This window comes from Phyllostomus hastatus, unplaced genomic scaffold (genome assembly GCF_019186645.2).
Source record: "Phyllostomus hastatus isolate PE091 unplaced genomic scaffold, TTU_PhHast_1.1 phas_contig_2, whole genome shotgun sequence".
In the NCBI taxonomy this organism is placed as follows: domain Eukaryota; kingdom Metazoa; phylum Chordata; class Mammalia; order Chiroptera; family Phyllostomidae; genus Phyllostomus; species Phyllostomus hastatus.
Window position 1 is genome coordinate 1,247,392 of NW_025333718.1, and position 25,844 is coordinate 1,273,235.

A 25,844-nucleotide genomic window follows, 5' to 3' on the forward strand; every position below is an offset into this window, starting at 1 on the left:
GTCAATACCAGACACACCTGGTTGCCAGGAACTTGAATAACTACTGACACAAAAAACGTTCCCACAAGAAGGAATGTAAGTCATCTGCAGAAAGTCAAAGGACAAACCTTTCAGGCAAATGAACCCCTGAAAGGAGCTAGGGGTCCTTCAACTTGTGGCTCGACACCTACCACCCAGCCAGTGGATCTCTGGCACAGGTTGGGTAATCTTCTCAGTCTGCTCGGCAGCCCACCACCCTGACACAAATTCATGTACCCCACAAGGGAACACTCTTAGGTGACAGGTGTGTGAGCCAGTGGGCTGGCCAGCAGGGACATGGGGTGGTGCCTGCCAAGTTTTGCTCCTATCAAGCTAGGTGTTTCTGCTCAAGCCCATCAGCCCTTGCCCCACCCTCACTGCTCCCACCACCCAGATATGAGACCTCTCCATGTTAATTTTTATTTAAAGACTCAGAAACACAGGCATCATAGTTTGTCAACACTATGAATTCTTCCAAAATCACACACTGACATTTGTGTATAACAAAAACATTGGTCTGTGAATGTGTGTGTGAACTGTGCAAAGTGCAAAAAAATTCCCAGCCAGGCACTTGAGCATATTTGGGGCACTGGAATCAGGGAAGTTCTTGCCTGGCTCTGGTTACCCACTTCCCTCCCATTATTCTCTGGTGGCCTCATGTACCCATCACCTTGGTGTCCACTGACCCCTCTCAGTGGTGGCTGTGGACTCTACTGTGCTCCTCAAGCAAGTCACCCTGGCTGCCAAATGCAACTGTACAACCAAGATGTGTAAGTTCCTGGGCCAGGGTGAAATGTGAGGGTTTCAGACAAGGTATTGCTAGACAATACCGTGGTAAACAAAAATGAATGTGTCCTTTGAGGAAGATGGCCTGAAGGAAGGGTCTAATCCTTCTCTTGTCTGCTAGTTAAATGATCATAAAGGCTGATGGATCTGACTAAACCTGTTTGAAAACTCAGCCTAAATATGGGGCCTATTGTATACCTACCTGCCCTCTGGGTACTGGGCATTTGCTCTGGGAGCCCCTCCTCAGAGGATACCTGGCTGGCTGGGCCTACGGCATCACTTTCCTTCCCAAGTCAGTACCAATGGCCACCCCGATTCTGTTATGAGTGGGGACAGCTGATGTCTTACAAAGACTCTGGTCATTTTCTCCAGCTCTGCTGTGAGGAGTGCTGGGTCCAATGGGCTGCCTCCTCACCTACAGTTGCTGAGCTGTTCAGCACTTCCCATCTACCTCTACCATGAACATCATGTGGGCGGTGGCCAGGAGAGGAAAGAAGGTCCAAGTTAGTTTATTCTGTTGCTTGGTAAAGCTGTCATTTTTTTTTTTAAAAAAAGACTTTCCTTATGTGGAGAAATGAGTTAATCCTGGTTTCAGTGGAGAACACTTACCTCAGTCAGCATGTTAATCCATGCATGTTTTTGGTGATGACATGATTTAAAATATGCACACAATTTTTGCAATTAAGTTTGCAGCTCATGGCAAATAGGTACCCTCTGGTTATCATTAACTCATGCACAGGACTCCTTATGTTTAAACGTTTTTATTCTGATTCAGAACAAATTTCTCAATTCTATTAAGTCTATTTTTAGAGAGGAAACAAGCCTTTCTTTAGGGTGATCCCACCAGTGTGCTAACCCTTGGGGCAGTAATGCATATCTAAGCCACATCCCAGAATAGGAACTCTGAAAATAAGCATTTGTATTTGGAAGCATCACACCAGGAGAGGGAATGTATCTGGATCTCATTGCATCCTCCCAAATCAGGGAGGTCTTATGTTACCAAAGGCTAATTTATTCAGCCTAATTTAAACCTGAGTGATTTTGTAAAACTATAGTGAAGGTTTACAACTGTGACTTTGAACAGATGAGAATGTATTCCTAAGGTGTGAATCTCTTGAAAGCAAGACTGCCTCATGACAGGGCTACTGTAGGTAATGTCTGTGAGTGTAGGCAGTGGGGCCCAGGAATACGTCTCTTGGACTCCACCTAGGGGAAGATCCCCAGGTCAGAGCTGTCCCTTCCTCTTTTCACTCCATCCCAGCTCCTGGATCCTTCCAGTCTACAGAGATGACTCATTCCTGTCACTCTTGCTGTACCTCTAATATCTAGACCAAGGCTCATGCTGCCTGATAAGGGAGTAGTTATGTATTTTTTTTTAAATGGCAAAACCTTCACAAAGTTTTGTAGACTTTGAAGGCTTACATTCGAACTGTCATAAAAACTACACATTTTAATAGCCAGAAATCATAATTTGATAATGCTCATTGTAGTTATTGTTGTTAAAGCAAAAAAAGGGAAATTCCACATTTTAAGGCTGGGGACCTTCATGTCCTTTGTACTGCCACACAAAAGGCAATTATAGTACCTTTTACTCCAAATATTTCCAATTCGTGAATAATAATTATCACTGTCTAAACAAAGCATGGAAATTTGGTAATGGTTTAAAGAAATTGGCTTTTTCCAAACTCCCTTACATCCCCTAAATGGATTCCCTCTTATCCCATGGAGCGGCAGCCAACACTGTGGTGTTGAGAATGTGGACTTTTCAGAGTTCTCCAAAATTCGTGTAGTAAATATAAAAATTCTGCCTATTTGATGTTTTCTCAGACATTTTTTCTTTCAAGCTCAACCAAGTCATTACAAAAGGGCAGCACCAGACATATGAAAAATAGGCAATGTGTGACTGATTAAAAATATATAAAGCCTAACAGCTTTACATTAAAAAGATGTTAGAAAGAAGTGATGCAAAGGGGCAGTGGTGGCCAAGAAAAAGTGTTGTTCATAATACCGGCAGAGACAGAGCCCAAAGGCAGCCCCACAGGAGCTGTGTGCTGCTTTCCCAGGGAAAGTGGTGCCTCTGTGGAGGCCCATGGCCAGCAACACCCTTGCTGAGTGGCTTGGCGGCAGGTGACTGAGGTATAAAGAGAGGTGATGGAGCAATCTGAACCCTGCATGTAGCCCAGACAGCCCATGAAGCCATTCTGCAAACTGTCTGGCCCCATGCCCACTGCCTGCCCAGCAGCCCCATCCCAGTTTAAGTCTGTAGCTCCCAGACTTGCACCAGGAGATGCAAAGACATGGCCAATTGGCAGAAGTCACAGCAGCAAGTCCACCTGCATTAGCATCTCCCTCTCTCTCCAAAGGTATTTCTTTACAGTTCACATAGGAGTAGTAGGCATCTTGTCCAAGAACAACATCAGGGTGTGCTCTCAGTTGGGGGTTGTGAGTATAGGCAGGACCTCCACACCCTTGGGCCCCAACCCCAGGCTATGGTGTTCCCTGCCAGGGGCCTTAGAAGGCACCTGAGACCCTTGAGTGTTGTGACTCTTTTTGCACCTTAGGGCTTCCTGGAAGGCCTTCTTCCCTGGTGATGGGCTGTGGAGAGTTCATCCTCAGAAGCTCTCGACAAAACTGCCCGGGAAGAGGCCTGTGCGGCCATTCCTCTGCAGGGTCCCCTTGTACCAGCCATCCTCACGTTTCTTGTGCACAAACACAATGTCGCCTTCCTTCAGCTCTATCTCCGCCTCACTCTGGGGTGGGTATGACACCACCACTCGATACCTGAAGGGGAACGGGGGACAAACACTGCAGTGGGTAAGCCTGACCCAGACAAGCTGGAAGATGAGCCAGGGTCAGGCCCACTGTCTGCTGCAAGATCTCTTTTCATTTTCTTTTCCACTTCTTGGTGTAAATGGTTGCAATTTGGGGTTACTATTCCCACTTCAAAACCAATTCTATTTATCTTTAATTTTGATTTTTCTAAAACTTTTCATTTTTATTAAAAATTTAATAATTTCTCCCTGTGATATCTTTTAGATCCTGATCTATGCAGCTGGACTGTCTCCACCCCAGGTGCAGTCCCATCATGTCACATCCTTCTTTCAGACTGTGGCCTTTCATGGGGTGGGAGGGAGTGGGGGGCAGCCACTTCAGCCCTAGGTCAGGCATTTGGTAAGGACAGGACACTTGGCTGTGTCCTGCCTTCTGACCTGTCCTGGCACAGGACCCTGTACTAGTGCCCTCAGCTCCTGAATGTCAGCCTCACTGCCTGAAGAGCAGGCAGGTGGAGGACACCTCTCAGGCAGGTGCCCCATGTGAGGCATAAAGATGCTTTGGATGCGGTGTTGATAAAATGGTAGTTCTTTTTAAAAATCATAAAATGTTGTGGCCTTAGCACCTCAACTGGCTGAGATCACATCATAAATGAAGCCCAATTTTTCACACACCTCATTCCTGAAAAACCTGAGCACCTCCCTGAGGCATCCAAACTCTGCACTCTTCATTTTCAGACCAACGTGACATATAATGCAAGTGGTGACATGACCTGCTGGGCACCTGAAGGAGGACCTGAGGGCCTGAGCTCTGACCAGACCAGGCACAGCCCCCAAGGACCCCAGAAGGCCTCAGCAGGTCCAGCAGTGGGTGGACACCCACTGCTGTTCCTTAGAACTGCCCCGCAAAAGCTCCCTCAATCTGAGATAAGGTACCCTTTCTGGCATCTTGCCAAGAGCCTCAGCATCAGCACAGGCAAGTCTGGCACACGTCCCACCCCCACATCTGTTCTTTAAGCATCAGAAGAGGATGAGAAAGGCTGAAAAGAAGCTTTGCTCTCTCTGAGGAGCAGCCTTCTCCTAAAACACCATCCATGAAAACCACCAAGTGCCCCTGTGCCCATATCCCTCACTACCCCCAGCCTGGCAGGTGTTGCACTGTTCTTACCACTCCAGCCAACTGAACCTTCCTACCACTCCGGGAACTCACAGGGGTGTGTGTGATCTGATGTCAGACTGGGTCCTGGACCCTCAACACACACAGCTAGAGATGGTGTATAGGGGGTGTCGAGAAGAGCCTACCCACCATGCTAGGAGTTGGGGTCCCGCAGGAGTTGGGGTCCCGCAGGACAAAGTCCAAGCACTAAATGTGAACGAGTTCAGTGGCAGGCTAGGTGTAGCCACTTTTACCCCCTGAAAACCTCTAGCTGAATTTTGCTACAGATATGGGTAGGCTGAGGTGGGCTGCAGGGGACTCTGGCCAGGCCAAGGTGCCCAATAATTGTTCCCCAACTGACCAGGCAACATCCTGAGGGCAGTTCCTGGGCTGCCTGGGAGGGCATGCATTGAGTCACTTTTGCTCACATTTTCCCATAACCATACCATACATGTCCCCACGGGTTTCTTACGGGCCACTGCACTTGCCATACTGCAGGTTCCCTGCTTTATCTTTACTCCACTTCAATCTGCTGTCCACTCAGCAGTCACAGCAGTGAAAACATAAGGCAGGTCACAGCCCTTCTTTGCTCAGAAAGCTGCAGTGGTCTCCTTCTCTCAGAATAGAAGCCTAAGTTGGGAAAAGACTTCTGTGTTCTCATTACCCTCTGAGCACATCTGCTCTCCTCTACTTCCCTCAGGCACAGTCCAGGGCACCCACCTGAGAACTCCTGAGGGTTCCCTCTGCCCAAAATGCAATTCTCCACCTGTCTTGAGAACATTCCCCACTTTCTTCAGGCCCTTCCATGACCTATTTACGATGCTTGTGGGTTCTCCATGCTGGCGTGCCATCCCTGTGATGGGTGGCAGGAACTGTGGTCCCTTGCTCCCTGCTGTGTAACCAGTACCTAGAACAGCCCAGCATACAGTAAGTGCTCAGGCCAGTTACTGCCCTGCTAGGACACACTGGAGGGGAGGCTGTAGCACTGGAAGAGGGACTGGAGGGGAGGGGGTTGAAGGTGTTGGAGTAGCAGAAAGGGCAGAAGTTGAATGAGTGCCAGCTGGGGACGAGACGTTTCTGCTGCTCCCAGATGGAGAGGCTGAGCAGTGAGCAGTGGGGTCAGCAGAACCTGCTGCTCCATGCCAGCATCCCAATAAAGAGCTCCTACCCCCACTTGTCTCATATTAACAGGTGACCCAGTCCCTGGAAGGCCACTAGTCTGACTGATGCTCCCATCTGTGGGCAATGAAAGATAACAGGAGTTGAAGTGTGTGCAGGGGGCTTGGTGAGGAGAACAGGTCTGTCCTGCCACTTCTCTGCTTGGGGACTAAGGCTTGCTCCATGGCTCTCTCAGCTCTCAGGCCTGTGAGTGCAGCTCCTGTGCAGTGGGACCTGTTCAACCCACAGGACCATGGGCCCTCTTCCTGCAAAGCCCCGGGCACATCACCAAGTCCAGAGTCACACAGATGACATGTACCTCCACTGCTGTCTGCTATACCCCTCTCGTGTTTTCCTTCTTCTGAAGAAGGCTATGGGAACTCCATGAAGCAGTGAAGGGTCCCATGACCAGGATTAGAGGGACAACTTGGAGGAGACACCACCCTGCTGTACCCTCATCCCTTGCAGTATCCAAGCCCTGGTTGGGGCTCACTGGCTGGATGGGAAAGGTGGGAAGTCTCCTTTACCCTCAGTCTTCCTTGGGCTACCAGCCAGCTGTAAAGGCCTGTCTCCCTGTCCCTGCCTTTCCCTATCAACCATAGCCACACAAATGGCCCCTGGTATCCCATACCAGGCTGTCCTAAGGGTTATCAAGGGGTTCCACATGTGGAGCTTTTCACCTGGTAGTCTGGTTTTTAGGAAACTAGGACATTCATTGTAAAACAAAGAGATCCCAAGTCAGCATTTCTCACCATGTCAGGACCTTGGCACAGATCCTGTGTCCATCTTGTACCTACTTGCTGAGATGCTGGGGGAATGAAGCCAGGAAATTTGCATTTTCAACAAATTCTAGGGGAGAATGCTTACATACTGATGTCTGAGAATTGACATGCTGAGTAAAAAAAATTACTGAGGAGATTTCATTTTCCCTTTGTTCCACATGTTCACAGAGCCTAGGGCACTGGCCTGTCTGGGTTGGAATACAGAAGTCAGGGTTCAGGGCAGCTGGAGTTGGCACTGGTGCTTGGGGATGATGCACAGGCAGAACAGACCCAGGCCCAGCAGGAGAGTTTGAGGACAGTGAGGAAGGTGACTCCTGGGGCTAACTTGGCAGGCATGCAGAGATCCTCCCTCTGAGGGAATAGGGCCAGCTAGGTACCCTAAGTGACTTGGAATAGCTGCAGGTGCAGGACATCAGAGCTAGTTTCCACTGATGTCCCTGGGAGTAAAAAAACTGACTTTTGGGATGTGGAGGAGGAGAGAAAGGAGAGTGTAAGTTTTGCCCTCCTCCCAGTCCAGTGATGAAAACAGCTGCCTGCCAGGACACTCCCTGAAGGAAGATAGATGGCCTCTAGGATGTAGCAATGACCTGTGAGATCATCCAGCACTGCACACAGACTGCACCATTCTCAGGTCTCTAGCACCCAGGCTGAGTGTGAAAATACCAAGACCAGTCCTGGTCCTCCCTGTGGCTTTCTGCCATCCTCAATTCCTTTCCAAACACTTGTGTCCTTCTCTCAATTTCCCAAGGAAAAGCAAAGCAAAGAAGGAGATGGTTTTTCATACTCTGAACAAAAGACTGATTTTTACCTCAACTGCCAGATTTGAAACAAACAAGCAAATGTGTTAGGAAAAAAGTAATTTGGTGCTTCTGAGCAATTAAATGACTTAATAAGCTCAAATGGATGATGTGACATATGAGACAGGCATTTAATGTGCCTGTCCAGATCATTCCAAGACTCTCAGCTATTCTTCCTGTTGCATAAAAGTAATTGATACCTGGGAAGAGATGGCGGCGAGGTAGGAAGGAGCAGATTCCACTTTTCCCTACACACAGGAGAAAAACCTAGCCAGTCTATGGAGGAACAGAGCAAACAGCCAACAGTAGTACCCCAGCATATATGAAAATAGGAGACCAAAAATTGTAGTGGACATTGAAAAACCAGATGGTCAGGAGAGTGCTTTAGGACAATAAGGTCCCAGGAACCAGTATGAGGACCAGAGCCCGGTGGTGGCTGCCAGGCCTGCCACAGGGTTCTTGGGAGAGAGCTGGGTCAACTGTTCCCTCTCCGGCCAAACAAGATTTGAGTAGCACCGGGAGAGACCTGGTGGCTTGAAGTCGCAGAGAGGGGAATAAGGACTAAGTGGCAAACACACAGGGGCTGTGAGTACCCACAGTCTGTGGATGTTGATTGGAGAGAGCTGAGAGTCAGGCTGCGATGGGTCCTGACCCTGATAGTCCCCAGTCTGGCTAGAGAATTGGGCTGTGCAAGATGCCAGGTCGCTGAGCAGAGCGGCGGACTTGAGTAGGAGGAATTTATTGAAAAGGAAAAGTGAAAAAAGAGACACTGTCTGGGGAATTCTGCACTCCAGCCTCCTCCCCACCCAGCCAGGCAGCGCCTACCAGGGGGCAAGGGAAGCCCTGTGTTCCCCCATAGCACCGGGAAGGGTGTGTGCCTGAACATGTGGGGCCAGAGGCAGCTTGGCTGAGTGTGTGCACCTATGCCTGCAATCTGGGGACAGTGAGCTCTCCTAAAGGTCCCAGCCCACAGTGGTAACCCCTGGGAGAGTGCTGAGAAAGGCCTGGATCCCACACTCAAGGGCCCACAGAGAGGTGCCAGTTAGCTTGGGGGAGAGTGCGAGTGCAAGGCTGACTGAGTGCTGATCAGAAATGGAGAAAAGCCCCTCAGCCTGCTGCAGCCAGCAAGACCAGAGAAACTGGTGTAGCAAGAGATATTTCTTAAGTAATTTTTTGTTTTTTAATTTTTATTATTGTTCTCTCTCAATTCTTTTTTCCTTTCTCTCCTTCTTTCTTGTTTTATTCCTTCTTCCTTGCTTTCCAATTTTATCTCTTCTTCTTTCCTTCTTCTACTTTTTTTTAAATACCCACAAGTGAGACAAAAAAAAACCTGGAACTGTGAAAACACCAGAGGTGGACCCAAAGATGGGGCATTCCAACAGCCGAGACAGTGAGACAAATTTCACTTTGCTGTTACAGAGAACCTGAAAGTTATTGCATATTTGTATTATCATTATTTTTACATCTTTTATTTTAATAGTATTTTTGTATTCCTCTTCTTTCTGTATAGTCTCCTTCCCTTGGCTGGTTATATTGTATCATTTGACAGGTTTCCCCTGTTCTCTCTTTCATAGTGTACTGCTAATTTACTGTCCTTCACTTCACTTGTGTTCCATTAGCACACTACTCAAGGTCCTATACTCCCTATTCTTGTTATCTAGATCACATACACTCTGTCATATGATTGTTGCTCAAATATTATTTTAAATAATAGTTGTTCCATACAATTGTAAATACTACACAACACCTATCCTAGATCTTAGCCCAATTGATGGTTACCTGAACACTATTACTGTAGTGGTTAACTCTATTCTCTCACACACTACACCTATTTACTATCCTTTACTCTCACATTACCTCAGAATCTGATCTCCCACAACCTTGCTGCCTTCTAGATCTAAGTCACAACCCTTCCCTCCCCAAGAGTCTTACTTTCTTTCCATCTTTTCTAAAAAGTGGCTAGTTGTGTGGAATATCATGGTTAACACTATACATAGCCAAAGGACCTCCTATCTCTTCTATACCAGCTGCTACTGTAAATATCATAGAATACTCTCTTGCTGTGTTAAACCATTTTGCCTTCCCCCTCCAAATGATCACAAAAAGAGTAGGTGGAAGTGGTGAACACCAGGATACCTGCTGGAAGAGGAAACCCAACAACAAAGGATCCACCAATGGATAACAAGAGAAGAAGGTGAAGGAGGGAGTGGAAACCACACAAACCTCAATCCAGGACCTATCTGGAAATACAACTAGTGGAGACAGTACCCAGTACAAACAACTAAACAAGAACAAGAGAGAATCCTCAAAACCTTGTACACATGGAAGAACCAGCTTCAACACAACCTGCCCTCACCAGCACAACAAAATACAAGAGGTGGTGGACAGAGTGACCCTTGATTAACCAGCTGGTGGGAAGGAACCATGAAAGAAAGACCTAACAACAATAAAAACCCAAAGACAAACACAGAGCCACCTTAAATGACAGCCAAGACAGTGAGCTCAGGAGATCAAGGAGACTGTACAACTGAATCTCACAGGTACTCTATCACAGAAGTTCACACCATAAACCCGGGAAGCCAGAACAGATCAATTTAAGAAACAGAGGCTAACAAGAAGAGTCTCAAAAACAATGGGAAGACAAAGAAACAATCCCCAAATGAAAGGAAATGAGGAAGCCTCAGAAAGAATACTAAATGAAATTAGAGACAACTCAACTATCAGATATTGAGCTGAAAGCAATAGTTATCAGCAAGCTCAATGAGCTCACAGTGAATTACCAGAAACTACAGGGAAACTAAAACGAGCTCACTGCAAACTATCAACATGAAAAAGGAAATAGAAACTATCAACAAGGACCAAGAGGAAATGAAGAATACAATTTCTGAACTGAAGAACACAGTAGAAGGAATCAAAAGCAGGATCAATGAAGCAGAAGATTGGATGAGTGAGCTGGAGGACAAAGTAGAAAAAAAAACCCCACCCAAAATGAGCAAGAAAAGGAAAAGAGGCTCAGAAAGAATGAAGATGCATTAAGAGAAATGCAGGACAATATGAAATGTATTAATATCCATACAATAGGGAGACCAGAAGGAGGAGAAGAAGAGAAAGGGATAGAAAACCTATTTGAAACAGTAATGATGGAAAACTTCTCTAATGTGATGAGAGAAAAAGTCACACAAATCAAGGAAACACAGAGAGTCCCAATCAAGAGAAACCCAAAGAGGCCCACTTCAAGACACATCATAATTAAAATGGCAAAATTCCAAGACAAAGAGAGAATCGTAAAGGCAGCAAGGGAGAAATAGGAAGTAACATACAAGGGAGCTCCAATAAGGTTAGCTGCTGATGTCTCAATGAAAATGCTCCAAGCCAGAACAGAATGGCAAGAAATATTCTAAGTAATGAGAACCAGATGTCTGCAACCAAGGCTACTTTACCCAGCAAGGCTCTCAATCAAGATAGAAGGCCAAATAAGGAGTACACCTCCACCAAACGAGCTCTGCAAGAGATGCTAAAGGGACTACTTTCAGAAAAGGAAGGAACAGAGAGAGAGAAAGAGGGGGTGGGGAACACAGGTATGAAAATGGCAATGAATAAGTACCTATTGATAATAACCTTAAATGTAAATGGATTAAATGCTCCAATCAAAAGACAGAATAGCTGAATGAATAAGAAAGCATGACCCACATATACACTGCCTATGAGAGACCCATCTTAGGACAAAAGACTTACACAGACTAAAAGTGAAGGGCCGGAAGCAAATATTCCAAGCAAATGGACAAGAAAACAAAGCAGAGGTTGCAACACTCATATCAGACAAAATAGACTTCCAAAAAAAAAAGCCATAGAGATGCAGAAGGTTATTTCATAATACTCAAGGGAAGAATCCACCAAGAATACATAAACATTGTAAATATATATGCACCCAATGCAGGAGCACCCAAATGCATAAAGAAAATCTTAGAGGACTCCAAGAAAGATATTGACAGCAACACAATCATAGTAGGGGATTTTAACACTTCACTGTCAAAAATGGACAGATCTTCCACACAAACTATCAACAAAGGTATTGTGGCATTGAACAATGCCCTAGACCAAATGGTCTTAACTGATATATACATAGAGCCCTTCATCCCAAAGAAGCTAAAATACACATTCTTTTCAAATGCACATGGAACAGTTTCAAAGAGAGACCACATGACAGGACACAAAACAAGCCTCAATGAATTCAAGAAAATTGAAAATCATATCAAGCATTTTCTCAGCCCACAAGGGACTGAAACTAGAAACCAACCCCAAGGGAAAAAAAACCCAAACACTTAAAATCATGGAGATTAAATAGCATGCTATTAAACAATGAATGGGTCAAGAATGAAATTAGGGAAGCCATCAAAAGGTTTCTGGAAACAAACGAAAATGAACTTACAACACCCAAAACTTATGGGACACAGTGAAGGCAGTCCTGAGAGGGAAGTTCATAGTGACACAGGCCTACCTAAAAAAGAGAGAAACATTTCAAACAAACAGTCTAACCCTATGCCTACAAGAACTTGAGGAACAACAACAAAGACAGCCCAGAGCAAGTAGAAGGAAGGAAATAACCAAGGTCAGAGCAGAATTAAATGACATAGAAACTAAAAGCACAATTCTAAGGATTAATGAATCCAGGACCTGGTTCTTTGAAAAGATTAAAAAAAAATGACTAGCCTTTAAGCAGGCTAATCAAGAAAAAAAAGAGAGAGGATGCAAATAAACAAAATCAGAAATGAAAGAGGAGAAATTACAACTGATACCACAGAAATACAAAGAATTGTAAGAAATTACTATGAAGAAATGTATGCCAAGAAATTTGAAAACCTAGGTGAAATGAACAAGTTTCTGGAAAAATATGTTGGGGACCGCCCTGCCTGGTCTCAGGAAGCTGTAACCCCCCGTGACTTAGGCTGAGCGAAAGACCTCTGGACCAGGAGCCACTGAGGAGACATTTCCCTGGCATGATTGGCAGTTAATGACAGGTAACAATTCTCTAAGAAAGAGAATGAATCTATGACAGATGCGATCATGTGGGAATGCCCTGACAGAAGGGGCTGTGGAAAGGAAGGGGTGATTGACATCAACCCCTGCCCCCTTGACTTTGACAAAGCCTGAGTCTTTGCTCTTGGATGTGAGAAATCCAAGTCTCCTGGCTGCCTTTCTTCTCAGGCTCGCAGGGGCAAAACAGCCCAGACCAGAAACGGCAGACCCCTGGGGTGATCAGGCCTGGGACATAGAATATGCAAGATCCTATGAGATCTGTTTGCTGGAGGATGTTATTAACTTGGAATTTAAAAGCACAGACAAGAAACCAAAACTAGCCCTTTAAGCAATATGTTAAAAACCCCAACCCTTGCCCAGAATCTCAGCAGGAGTTCTGTCCCCACCTTTGTAAATCACCTACATCTTTTGATTTTTTATGCCAGACTGTGAATCCACAAACTAAGTCTGTTTCCTCAATAAAAAGCTGCTTGGGTATGGCCAAGTGGCACCCTGCAGGAGAGAGGGTGGCCAAGGTGCTCCCCACGTGAGGAGTGGCCCTTCTGTTCCTTTTCCCTCACAGGACCTGGTTGTCTCTGTGTATGTTTTTAGCATGTTTTGACGAACACCCATGGCTGAGATGGATACTGCAGGCCAGTATCTTCCACAAAATTACAATATTCCAAAACTCTATGAAGAAGCAGAAAGCCTGAGTAGACCAATAATAGCAGATGAAATTGAAGCAGTAATCAAAAAACTCCCGACACACAAAAGCCTGGGACCAGATGGTTTCACAGGAGAATTCTTCAAAGCACCGAAGAGTTAAGCCCTATCCTTCACAGACAATTCCAAAACATCCAAAATGATGGAAGACTCCCAAACTCTTTATGAATCTAGCATCATCATAATTTCAAAACCAGATAAAGACACCACAAAGAAAGAAAACTTTAGGCCAATATCACTGATGAACATAGATGCTAAAATCCTCAATAATGTATTGGTAAACCACATCCAACAATACATTAAAATGATCATATACCATGACCAGGTGGGATTCATCCCAGGGATGCAAGGATGGTTCAATATTCGCAAATCAGTAAATGTAATACATCACATAAACAAAAACAAAGACAAAAACCACATGATCATATCAATAAATGCTGAAAAAGCATTTGATAAGATACAGCATCCATTTATGATAAAAACACTCAGTGAAGTGGGAATAGAGGGAGCATTCCTCAACATAATAAAGGCCATATATGAGAGACCTACAGCTAACATCATACTCAATGGGAAAAAACTAAATTTTTTTCCACTAAGATCAGGATCAAGACAAGTTTGTCCACTTTCACCACTTGTATTCAACATAGTTTTGGAAGTTTTAGTCACAGCAATCAGACAAATAAAGGAAAGAAAACGCATCCAAATCAGAAAGGAGGAAACAAAACTGTCACTGTTTGCAGGTGACATGATAGTGTACATAGAAAATCCTATAGACTCAGCCAAAATCGTATAGACTCAACCTAATAAATGAATTTGGCAAAATAGCAGGATACAAAGTCAATATCCAGAAATCAAAGGCATATTTGTATACCAACAATGAAACAGCAGAAGCAGAAATCAACAAAAAAATCCCATTTGATATGGCAAAAAGAAAAATAAAATACCTAGGAATAAACCTAACCAAAGAGGTAAAAGACCTGTATTCAGAAAAATACACAACACTGAAGAAAGAAATCAAGGAATCATTTGTGTCAAACAAATGGAAACATATACTATGTTCATGGAGTAGAAGAATAACATCCTCAAAATGTCCATACTACCCAAAGCGATTTACAGATTCAATGCAATACCTATTAAATTACCAACGGCATATTTCACAGACATAGAACAAACACTTCAAATATTTATATGGAACTATAAACGACCCCGAATAGCTGCTGCAATTTTGAGAGAGAAGAGCAAAGTAGGAGAGATCACAATACCTGATATCAAACTGTATTATAAGGCCACTGTGATCAAAACAGCATGGTACTGGTATAAAATCAGGCACATGGACCAATGGAACAGGACAGAAAGCCCAGAAGTTAACCCAAGTCTCTATGGTCAATTAATATTTGACAAAGTGGGAAGCAACATAAAATGGAGAAAAAATAGCCTCTTCAACAAATGGTGTTGGGACAACTGGACAGCTATGTGCAAGAAAAATGAAACTCGAGCACCAACTTACATCACACACAAAAATAAATTCAAGGTGGATAAAATATTTAAACATAAGCCGTGACACCATGAAGGTCCTAAAGGAGAACACAGTCAGGAAAATCTCAGATATTTCACGCAGAAACATTTTTACTGATATGTCCCCTAGAGCAAGGGACATAAAGGAAAGAATAAAGAAATGGGATCTCATCAAAATAAAAACCTTCTGCATGGCTAAAGAAAACAGTATTAAGACTCCCGGCCAAGATGGGGGCATAGGTGGACACACCGTACCTCTATGCACAACCAAGATTGGAACAACAACAATTTAGAGGCAGAATAACGCCCAGAACTGATAGAAAATGTATCTGAATGGAAGTCAGACAGCCAAGAAGTTGAAATAGACCTGTTCATCAAGGCCCATAGGAGGGGCAAAGACGAGCAGCTGGGCACGTGGTGCGTAGAACAGGGAGAATTGGGTACATAAGGCAACCGGGAGTACATAAGGCATCTGGGGCGCGCAAGAATGCAGCAGGTGGACCCTGACTACGCAAGTGGCAGCTGGCAGACCCAGTCAGGTGGCGATTGTGGTGCAAGGCAGAGCGCCCAACCCAGGATCCCAGGGAAGGGACTGAGGTCCCACGGAGAACAGAGCTACTGCCATTGTTCCCTCTTGACCCTGCCCTCACATACAATGTCACAATCTAGTGACTGGGTGCCCAGCCGTGGTGAACACCTAAGGCTCTGCCCCTCACTGTAAAAGAAGCTAGCAGACCAAAAGAGAGAGAGAGAGAGACAGAGACAGAGACAGAGACAGAGACAGATGGCTCAAACAGAAGAACAAATCAGTGCCCCAGAACTCATTCTTTTGAATGACCAAGAGATAGTCAACCTATCAGACGCACAGTTCAAAATACTGGTGATCAGGAAGCTCACAGAATTGGTTGATTTTGGTCACAAATTAGATGAACAAATGCAGGTTACCATAAAAGAAATGAAGGAAAATGCACAGGGAACCAATAGTGATGGGAAGGAAACTGGAACTCAAAACAATAGAGTGGACCAGAAGGAAGAAAGAAACAACCAAACAGGAAAGAATGGAGAAATAAGAATTCAAAAAAATGAGGAGAAGCTTAGGAACCTCCAAGACATCTTTAAACGTTCCAACATCTGAATTATAGGGGTACCAGAAGGGGAAGAGGTAGAGCAACAGATTGAAAACATATTTGAACAAATAATAAAGGAGAACTTCCCCATTCTGGCAAAGGAAATAGACTTCCAGGAAGGTCCAGGAATCTCAGAGAGTCCCAAAGAAGTTGGACCCAAGAAGGAACACACCAAGGCATATCATAATTACATTAGCCAAGGTAAAAATGAAGGAGAGAATCCTAGAAGCAGCAAGAGATAAGGGGACAGTCACCTACAAAGGAGTTCCCATCAGACTGTCAGCTGATTTCTCAAAAGAGACCTTACAGGCAAGAAGGGGCTGGAAAGAAGTATTCCAAGTCATGAAAGGCAAGGACCTATATCCCAGATTAATCTATCCAGCAAAGCTTTCATTGAGAATGGAAGGGCAGATAAAACGCTTCTCAGATAAGGTCAACTTAAAGGAGTTCATCATCACCAAGCCCTTATTTTATGAAATGTTAAAGGGACTTATCTAAGAAAAGGAGATTTTAAAAAATGTATAGTAAAAGGACAGCAAACTCACAATTATTAACAACCACACCTAAAGCAAAACCAAAAGAAAACTAAGCAAACAACCAGAACAGGAACAGAACCACAGAAATGGAGATCACATGGAGGGTTAGCAACAGGGGAGTGGGAGGAGGAGAGAGGGGGAAAAGGTACAGAGAATAAGTAGCATAGATGGTAGGTAGAAAATAGACAGGGGGAAAATAAGAACAGTATGGGAAATGTAGAAGCTAAAGAAGTTATGACACATGGACATGAGCTAAAGGGAGGGAATGTGGGTGGGAGAGGGTGTGCAGGGTGGAGGGGAGGGAAGGGGGGAAATGGGACAACTGTAATATCATAATCAATAAAATATATTAAAAAAGAAAACAGTATTAAAATAAAAAGAGAGCCAACTCTATGGGAAAACATATTTGCCAATGAAACCTCAGACAAGGGTTTAATCTCCAAAAAATATAAAAAGAACTTACATGACTCCACTCTAAGAGGACAAGCAACCCAATTAAAAAATGGGCAAAGGACTTGAACAGACACTTCTCCAAGGAGGACATACAGAGGATCCAGAGACACATGAAAAGATGCTCAGTATCACTGGCTATCAGAGAGATGCAAATTAAAACCACAATGAGATACCACTTCACACTGGTGAGAATGACCATCATAAACAAAGCAACGAACAAGTGCTGGAGAGGCTGTGGAGAAAAGATCACTGTTGGTGGGATTGCAGACTGGTACAACCACTATGAAAAACAGTATGGAATTTTCTAAGAAAACTAAAAATGGATATGCCTTTTGACCCAGCAATTTAACTACTAGGATTATACCCTAAGAACCCTGAAACACCAATCCAAAAGAACCTATGCACCCCAGTGTTCATAGTAGCACAATTTACAATAGCCAAGTTTTGAAAGCAACCTAGGTGCCCATCAGTAAATGAATGGATCAAAAAACTATGGTACATTTACATGATGGAATTCTATGTAGCAGAAAGAAAGAAGGAGCTCCTACCCTTTGTGACAGCATAGATGGAACTGGAAAGCATTATGCTAAGTGAAATAAGCCAGGCGGTGAAAGAGAAAGACCATGTGATCTCACCTTTAACAGGAACCAAACAACAAAACAAACAAAGAAGCAAAATATAACCAAAGACACTGAAATAGAGAACAGGCTGATAGTGACCAGATGGGAGAGGGGAGGGAATTTCAGCGGGATAGGGGAAGGGTTTACAGGAACAAGTATAAAGGACACATGGACAAAAACTAGTGTGGGTGGAAATGGGAAGGAATTGGGGAGGGCTAGGGGCTGGGCTGGGATGGGTGTAAAAGATAGAAAACTGTACTTTAACAACAAATAAAATAAAATAAAATAATAAAATAAAATAGTAAAGTAAAATAAAATAAAATAAAATAAAATGCTATTATGAATGGGTAAAAAATTAATTGATACTTCCTATTATGGACACTTGTGGATGGCAGCTACTGTAGGTCATTACCATGGAGTCACAAATCAATGAGAGAGTGTCTCGCACTGAGATAAGTTATATCAAACATAGCTTGTTTTCAGATAGGACTCAGAGAATCAAAAAGCTCAAAATCAGATGGAATTTTTACCAGTGCATTTTGCAATTAGCCTCATTTGTGCTGTTTGGAGTGTCCTCCTCCTGTGTCATCTGCTCTCCTCCCTTACAACAGGAATTACAAGGGGGCCCTCCACCTGGCACTTTTGGGAGCACTTGCTTCCACACTGTTGAGGACACATGGTCCCCAAGTTGGTGAAATGTGGTCATAACAGAGCAGTGTCCTGCTAGGAAATATTAAGGACACATCTATACTTTGGACATTACACTCTAATATCAACATGTATTTTAGTTGCCTATTGCTGCTATAACAAATTTCTATAAATTTAGTGGCATAATAAAACACAACTTTCTTATCTTGTGATTTTTTTCAGTCATCCCACACAGGGATAAAAATCAAAGTCTCAGCAGGGCTGGTTCCTTCAGAAGGCTCCACGGGAGATTGTGCTCCTGTCCTTTTCCAGCTCCTTGGAGCTGCCCGCATGTCTGGGCTGGAGACTCCTTTCTCCATCTTCAAGGACAACAAGGGTAAGTGAGTCTTTGTCCCATCATATCACTGTATCCTTATCTTTTTCCTCCCTCTTACACTTAAAAGGACTCTTGTGGTTACAGTAGGCTCACTCAGATAATAGGGAATAATCTCACTTGGGGGAATTGGGGCACAGACATCTCTGGGAGCAATTATTCTGTCTACCATGACACATAATACATCAAAGCCAAAAACTTTACATCCTGACAAAACCAAACAACTTACAGGCCAGCAAGAAGTGAGGATGAATAGATTACCTATGTGAACATAGAGGAAAAAAGACTGTGGCAAGAAAAAATAGGAGAGGGCATGCTAGGCAGCACTGGAAGAATCCTTATCTATTATTGTATACATCATATGATATAATAGTATATATGTCATTTATTTTTTAAAGTTTTAAAATATTTTTTCTTTTATTGATTTTAGAGAGATGGGAAGGAAGGAGGAGAGGGAGAGAAACATTGATGTGAGAAACATTGACCAGTTGCCTCTTGTGCATGCCCCAACTGAGGAGTGAACCCACAACCCAGGCAAGTGCCCTGATGGATAATTAAACCAGTGACCTTTTGGTTTGCAGGACAATGCTCAATCAACTGAGCCAAACTGGCCAGGGCTGTCACTCCATATATTATTGTTGTTGCTCTTCTCTATGTGCTCATAATTTTTTAGGTATTAACCTAGGTGTTTTACAAATATTATAACTATCAGGTAGGTATTATTATTCCCCATTTTATATATGTGGGAACTGGGGCTCAAAATAACCCCTTTATTTGGAGTGAAATGGCCAATAAGTGGCAAGTGTGCTGATTCCTCAAAACCACTCAGAAATACTGCCAAGATACAAGACAGCCAGAGGGCAAGCACCTGGAGAATGAGGGCAGTGAGGTGGCTGCCTAGGAATGCAGCCAGACCTGTCCAGGGCTGGCAGATCTCTGCTGTGTAGACAGGACATTAGTTATGAAACCATACCCCATTGTGATTTCCCCAAGCAACTTCCAGAAATGTGGCTCCCTCTGCATGCTGTCCACAGGGCATGAATATGTCCAGGTTCCCAAATGTTAGTTTTGTAGGAAGGGTTGGAAACTGGCCCTCTGGTTTACACATTAGTCTTGTGGGCTTGGCTCTAACAGGTCTCCTGTTGTCTTCCCCAAACCTTAGGGGATACATGGTCAGACCCAAGGTGGTTTGTACTTAGGAGACATCTAAGAGATGCAGACAGTGGCTCTGCTGCACATGCTACCTAGCAGTGCCAGGCAAGAGGGGGCACCCCTCCTCAGCGTGTTGGTGGTAGCAGCCTCAGTCTGAGACTCAGCCTTCCCTCTACCCATTCTCCCACCTACACAATCATAAAGTGGCCTTGTACACAGCAAGTTCTCCTCAGAGGACCCCATAGCAGGGGTTCTTGTCATAGCCACTTCTCTCTTCACAAGCCTGCAGGGCCTGAGTCCAAGTGCTTTTAGGATTGGCCCCAGCCTGGACAGTGATCATTTCCATTGTCATGTCCTTAGCTTTCACCTTCCAGGGGCTCTCAAGACAAAGTAGCTTATGGGTGAGGAGGTGTTCTGGTCACCAATGAGCTGTGCAGAGTGCTGGGGACAAGAGGGCACCAAGAGGCTCTGGGTGCCATAACCCACTGTTTAGTTGGAATATTCAGAAAATGGGAAGAATCCTCTGAATCTCCTAGGTAATCATAGACTTCAGTGATTTTTTTCTAATGAGGTCTTTAAAGACATTTTTGAACAATTTGGAAGTTGTAGGATCTGGGAAAGAACAGAAACCTAGGGAAGACATGAGAGAAGGTTTGAAATATGTAGAAGTTTGTCATTTGCAAGAGCCACCAACTTTGTGATCTGGAGAGGAAGGACCAGAACCCATATTCAGAAATCACAGGCAGCCAGGGGTTGGTTCCATAGAGGAGTGGCCCAAAGTTGGAGGAGGCTCCCCCAGAAGAAAAGGGAGGGTGGAGAGAGATAGACAGAGAGAGACACACACACAGACCAAGAGAGACAAACTGGTGTGTGTGGTGTGATGTGTCAAGTGTGTAGGGTGCCTGTTTGTGTGGTCTTATTGGGAACCACCCTGCCTGGTTTCAGAAGCTGTAACCCCCCAAGGCTAAGGCTGAGTAAAAGACCTTGAGACCATAAGCCAATAAGGAGACAAAGCTTATCTTCCTGGCAGGGGCACCACCTCTGCCCCCTTTACTGCACCCTGCTTGGCCCCTAGTGGATGACTGGGTTAGCCAATGATGGGTAGGATTCCTCAAGAGAAGGATGACCTAAGACAGGCACAGTCACAATGGGGCCATCAGGGAAGAACTTGGGGAACTATAGAAAAAGGGGGTGATGGACCCTCACCCCTCGGTTTTGACATAGCCTGAGTCCTCATTCTGTCTGTAAGAAGTCTCCTAATCTCTTAGCTGCCTTACTTCCCCCACCTGACTTAAGCCTGAAAAAATTCTGGAGGGTGGTTCAGCCTTGGGCAGGAACAGGTGGTTCCCTGGGGTGATCAAACCTAAGAAAGAATGCATAAAATCCTGTGAAAACTGCTTTGCTAAGAATTCCCTAAATTTTCTGACAAGGGTCCAAGCATAAAATGAGTGTTTCCCAAAGTTTTATGGCCCTTTAGCTATCTGACCCTGACTCAGAATAAGCCCTCATAGTTCTTTGAATGCTATCTATTGCTTGATCATTACTGCCTGACAATGATTGATGAGCTTCACCTGTATTCCTGTGCAAATTGAACCCAATAAAAGCCCATTGAGGAACAGGCTCAAGGCCCTTCTCCTTTGAGAGATTGGCCATCTTTCCTCCCCAAACAGATCATGTCTTGGTAGATTTATTTTTATTTGTGGCAGATGGGGGGCTCTGCAGGTGGAGCTCCTGCCACATGGTCTGTGTGTATATTAGTGGTGTGTGCTTGTGTGGAGTGTGTGCTTGAGCAGTACATGTTTGTATACTGTGTGTATCTGTGTGGGGTATATGTTTGTGTAGTGTGTGTTCTTTGTGTGGTGTATTTGTGGTGTGTGTACTTATTATATGGTATCTGGTGTGCTGTTTGAGTGTATTTGTAGTGTGTATTTGTAGTGTGTATATGTATGTATGTGTGGTCTGTGATATTTTCATGGTGTGTTTGTAGAGTGAAAGTGTGTATTGGGTGGTGTTTTTGTAGTGTTTGGTGATTGTGCTTTGTGTATTTGAGATTTGTGTTTATGTATTTATGTGATGATTTAATTCTGTGGGTGCTTGTGTGTTATTTTTTGTGTTGTGATGTTTTTATGGTGTCTCTTTATGTGTGTGTGTTCAGTGTGTTGTATTTCACAGGTGTTTGCATGGTGTGCATGTATTTGTAGTGTTTGTGTTTTTGCAATATACGTGTAGTTTGTGTTATTTCTGTACTGCATGTTAATTTGTGCAGAATATTGTGTGGTGTTTTTTGTGTGTTGCATATATGAGGTTAGAGTTTGTATTTGACTGTTTATGTGGAGTTTTGACGGTGTGTTTGAGCAGTATGTTTGTGTGTTGTGGTGTAGTGTTCATGTGGTATGTGTTTGTAGGTATATGGTGTATTTGTTTGTATGTTTTTGTCCTGTGTGCTGTGTATTTGTAATGTGTGTGTTTGTATATGTTGGGTGTTGTTCATGCATTGTGTATGCTCGAGTGGTATTTGTGTGGTATGTGTGTGTTGTTCATATGGTGTTTGTGGCTTGTGTGGTGTTTTCATGATTGTGTGGTATGTGTGATGTGTAGTGATAGTGTGGTGTTTGTGATTATATGGTGTGTATTGTTTGAGTGGTGTTTGTGTTTTTAGTGTTTTTAGGGTATGTGTGTTTTGTTTGTGTAGTATATGTGGTTTGTGTGGTATAGTTTATTTGTAGCATTTGTGTGTCTGTCTAATATTTGTGTGGTATGTGTTTGTGGTGTTTATTTTATGTTTGTGTTTTGTGTGTTTGCATGGTATGTGTTTGGGTGTTTTAAATGTTGTTTATGTGGTTTGTGTGGTGTTTGTAAGGATTACGTGTTTTAGTGGTGTATATTTCATTTGTTGTTTGTGTGTTTATATGGTATGTGCTTGCACGGCATTTGTGTGTTAAGTGTATTTTTGTGTTGTTTCTTATTGTGTGGTGCATGGTGTTCTGTAGTATGTGTAGTTTTGTGTGATATGTGCACTTTTTGGTATTTTGGTGTGATGTGTGTTTGTGCTGTGTTGTGTTTTGTCATGTGTTTGTGTATTAGTGGTATGTGTTTGAATAGGTATGATGTTTGTGTGGTGTGTGGTATTTGTGTAGTGGTGTTTCTGTTGTGTTTGTGTAGTATGTGTGTTTGTGTGTTGTATGTGTTTCAGCAGTGAGTAGTATATGTGTATTTGTGGTGTGGGTGTTGTGAGTTTATGTAGTGTTTCCATGGTGTGTGTGTTTGTGAGATGTGTCATATTTGTGTGCTGTGCATTTGTGGTGTATTATGGTTGTGTGGTTTGGTGTTTTTGTAGCTTGTATTTTTAGTGTGTTTGTTTTTGTGTAATATATGAGTTGTGTTGTTTGTGTGGTATGTGTTTATGTGGTGTATATGTGTAATGTATATTTGAGGTGCATGTTTGTGTATTTTTGTGTGTTTTTTGTGATGTGTTTGTGGTATGTATTATGGTGTTTCTGTTGTGTGTATAAAATATGTTTGGTTTGTGTGTTAATGTGATTTTTGTGTAATTGTGGTATCTGTTTTTATGTTTACTGTTTAATGTTTTTATAGTGAATGGTACATGTATTTGTGGTATATGTTTGTGTACTGTGTATGTTTATGTGCTGTGTAATTATGCCTATTTGTATGTTTTAATGTATTTGTGTGCTGTGTGGTATTTCATGTGTGTTTCTGTGATGTATGTGGTTGTGTGTAGTGTGTTTACTTGGCTGCTGTGTGGTGCTTTTGTGTTCGTGTGGTATGTGTTCTTTGTGGTTTGTGTCTGCCTATGTGGTATGTGGTGTTTGTGTGATGTGTGTGTTGTGGTATTTGCATTGTGTATGGCATTTGTGTTGTGCTCATGTGTTTGTAGTTTTTGTGGTGTGTGGTATTTGTATGTATGTATAGTGTGTATTTGTGGTGTTGGGCTTATGTGTGTTTGTGTGCTTATGTGGTATGTGTGTGTTTGAGTAGTGTTACAATGTTTGTGTGGTATGTTTCTATAGTGTATGGTTTGTAAGATAAGATATGTGTTTCTTTGTTGTGGTATTTGTTGTATGTGTCAATGTGGTATTTTTGTTTATTTGTGGTCTGTATTTGTGTATTATTGTGTTTGTCTCAAATGTAGTTATGTGGTATTTGGTATGTGTACTATGATGTCTGTTTGTGTGATATGTATTTGTGTTATGTGTTTGTATGTTTGTAGTATGTGTGTAATGTGTGTTATTTGTGAAATGTGTATTTGTGATGTGTTTTGTGTTTGTGCTGTATGTGATTGTGTGTTGTGGTGACTTTGTTGTAGTGATTGATGTGGTATGTGGTGTTTGGTGTGTGTGCTGTATTTGGTGTGTGCATGCATGGTATATATGTGTGCTTGTGTGTGTGTTGAATAGTACTTGTGTGGTATATGTGTTTGTGTTGTGTGTGTGTTTTTTGTGGTGTGTGTGTTTGTGTGGTATATGTTTGTAGTGTGTGTTTGTGTAATGTGTGGTATTTGGGTGGTGTGTGTGTTTACTTGAGTGTTTGTGTGGTATGTATTTGTGGTATATTTGTGTTTCTGTGTTTGTGTGTTATGTGTTTGGTGTGTGTTTTGTGGTGTGTGGTGTTTGGTGTATATTCAGTGTGTGTTTGTGTGTTTGTTGTAATGTGTGTTTATGTTAATGTGTTTATGTGGTGCTTTTGCATTGTGTTTTTGTTTTAATGTTTATGTGTTATGTACAATATGTTTTTTTGTGTTGAGATGTTTGCATACTGTGTTTTTGTTGTGGTGGGTGTGTGCTTCTGTAATGTGTGTGCTTGTGTGGTCTGTCATTTGTGTGGAGTATGTGTGTTGTTTATGTGGTATGTGTGCATGTGGTGGTGTGGTATATGGATCCAGTTCCAGAGGGCCTGGGATTTTACTGTGGGAAGGCACTTACTTGGAATGGGTCCTGCTGGGGGGTCAGAACCACAGGTATACCTTGGACAGACAGTGGGGTGGTGATCCACTATAGAGGATCCAGAAGCAGATGCTGATATCTTGAGACACACTCATACTATTTACAACTGAACATACCTAGATCCCTCTGTGGGCCAGGTGAACACAGGTGGCTGCTGACAATGCACCACACAAAACAGGGTGGTTCAGAGTCTGTACTCTTGGGCTGGAAAGCTTCAGTTCAATCCCTGGCTCTGCTGCTAACTTGCTGTGTGATCTTGAGAAAATTGCTCAGCCTTTTTACTTAGCCTCAGTTTTCTCATCTATAGAATGGGGTCACTGAATTCATAGGGTTCTTGGGAGGACTAACTGGGATGTTGGCAGATATTAAACTACATTCAGAGATTGGCTGTCCTGGAGGTTCATGGCTAGAATCCATACCAACTCTTAAGTGTTCTGAATATTGCCCCTGCCCAGAGCATTTTGTAAATCCTGTTAGTCTAAAAGCAGGTGTAAAGAGAGACTTACACTTTCCTTGTTTATCAGAAGTCAAGAATTGCTGGCCCATGTTGTCCCTCCAGATCCTCGGGCAGAGATTTGTTCTCAGTGGCTCAGAATCTCAATGCTACCCCAATGACTCAGCTCTAAATCCCATCATCAAGACCAGGGGTTGCCAAATTGTGGCCTGCACCTGATTTGCGTGGTTTGAGAACTACGAATGTTGTTACATTTTTAAATGGTTGAAAGATAAATCAAAAGAAGAATATTTCATGACACAAGAAAATTACATGCAATTTAAATTTCAATGTCCATCATTTACATATGGTCTATGGCTGCCTTCATTCTATCATGGTGAGGTGAATAGTTGCAAAGGAGACTATGGTCTGCTACATCTGCAATATTTACTACCTGGGGCTTTACAGGGAATGTGTACTAATCCTGATCTATATAGAACCTTGACCAGCCCTGACATGACACCAGAGGTGAACAGATGCTCAGGAAAGTGGTGGCCTTTTCAGGCTACAGGTGCTGAAACACACATGGAAGAGCTGGCTGGCAGTTGGTGTGGCCATGTGGGGTGAAGAATTCTGACAGCATTGCCAGGATTGTTTTCTTATTCTTACCATTTAATCAGTGATCCAATGAGAAGGAACTTAAAAAGTACTTTCCCATTATCCTAATTTGATGTCATCTCCTCTCTCCACAGCACCTTCCAACCCTTATTTAAAGCTGACCCACTGAGCAAGACTCCAGCCTCTGACCCTTTGTCAAAT

At 43.3% G+C, this 25,844-nt stretch overlaps 1 protein-coding gene across 1 annotated transcript in view; it reads right to left on the bottom strand.

Annotated features, from left to right (window-relative positions):
* Positions 1–1,623: 1,623 nt before the first annotated feature.
* The window catches only part of SH3RF3 (SH3 domain containing ring finger 3), a 473,665-nt gene continuing 449,444 nt past the window's right edge, over positions 1,624–25,844 (bottom strand). Inside the window, exon 10 of the mRNA XM_045835238.1 lies at positions 1,624–3,609. Coding sequence (XP_045691194.1) covers positions 3,417–3,609 — 193 coding nt within the window. The 3' untranslated portion in view covers positions 1,624–3,416. The remainder of the gene's footprint in view (positions 3,610–25,844) is intronic.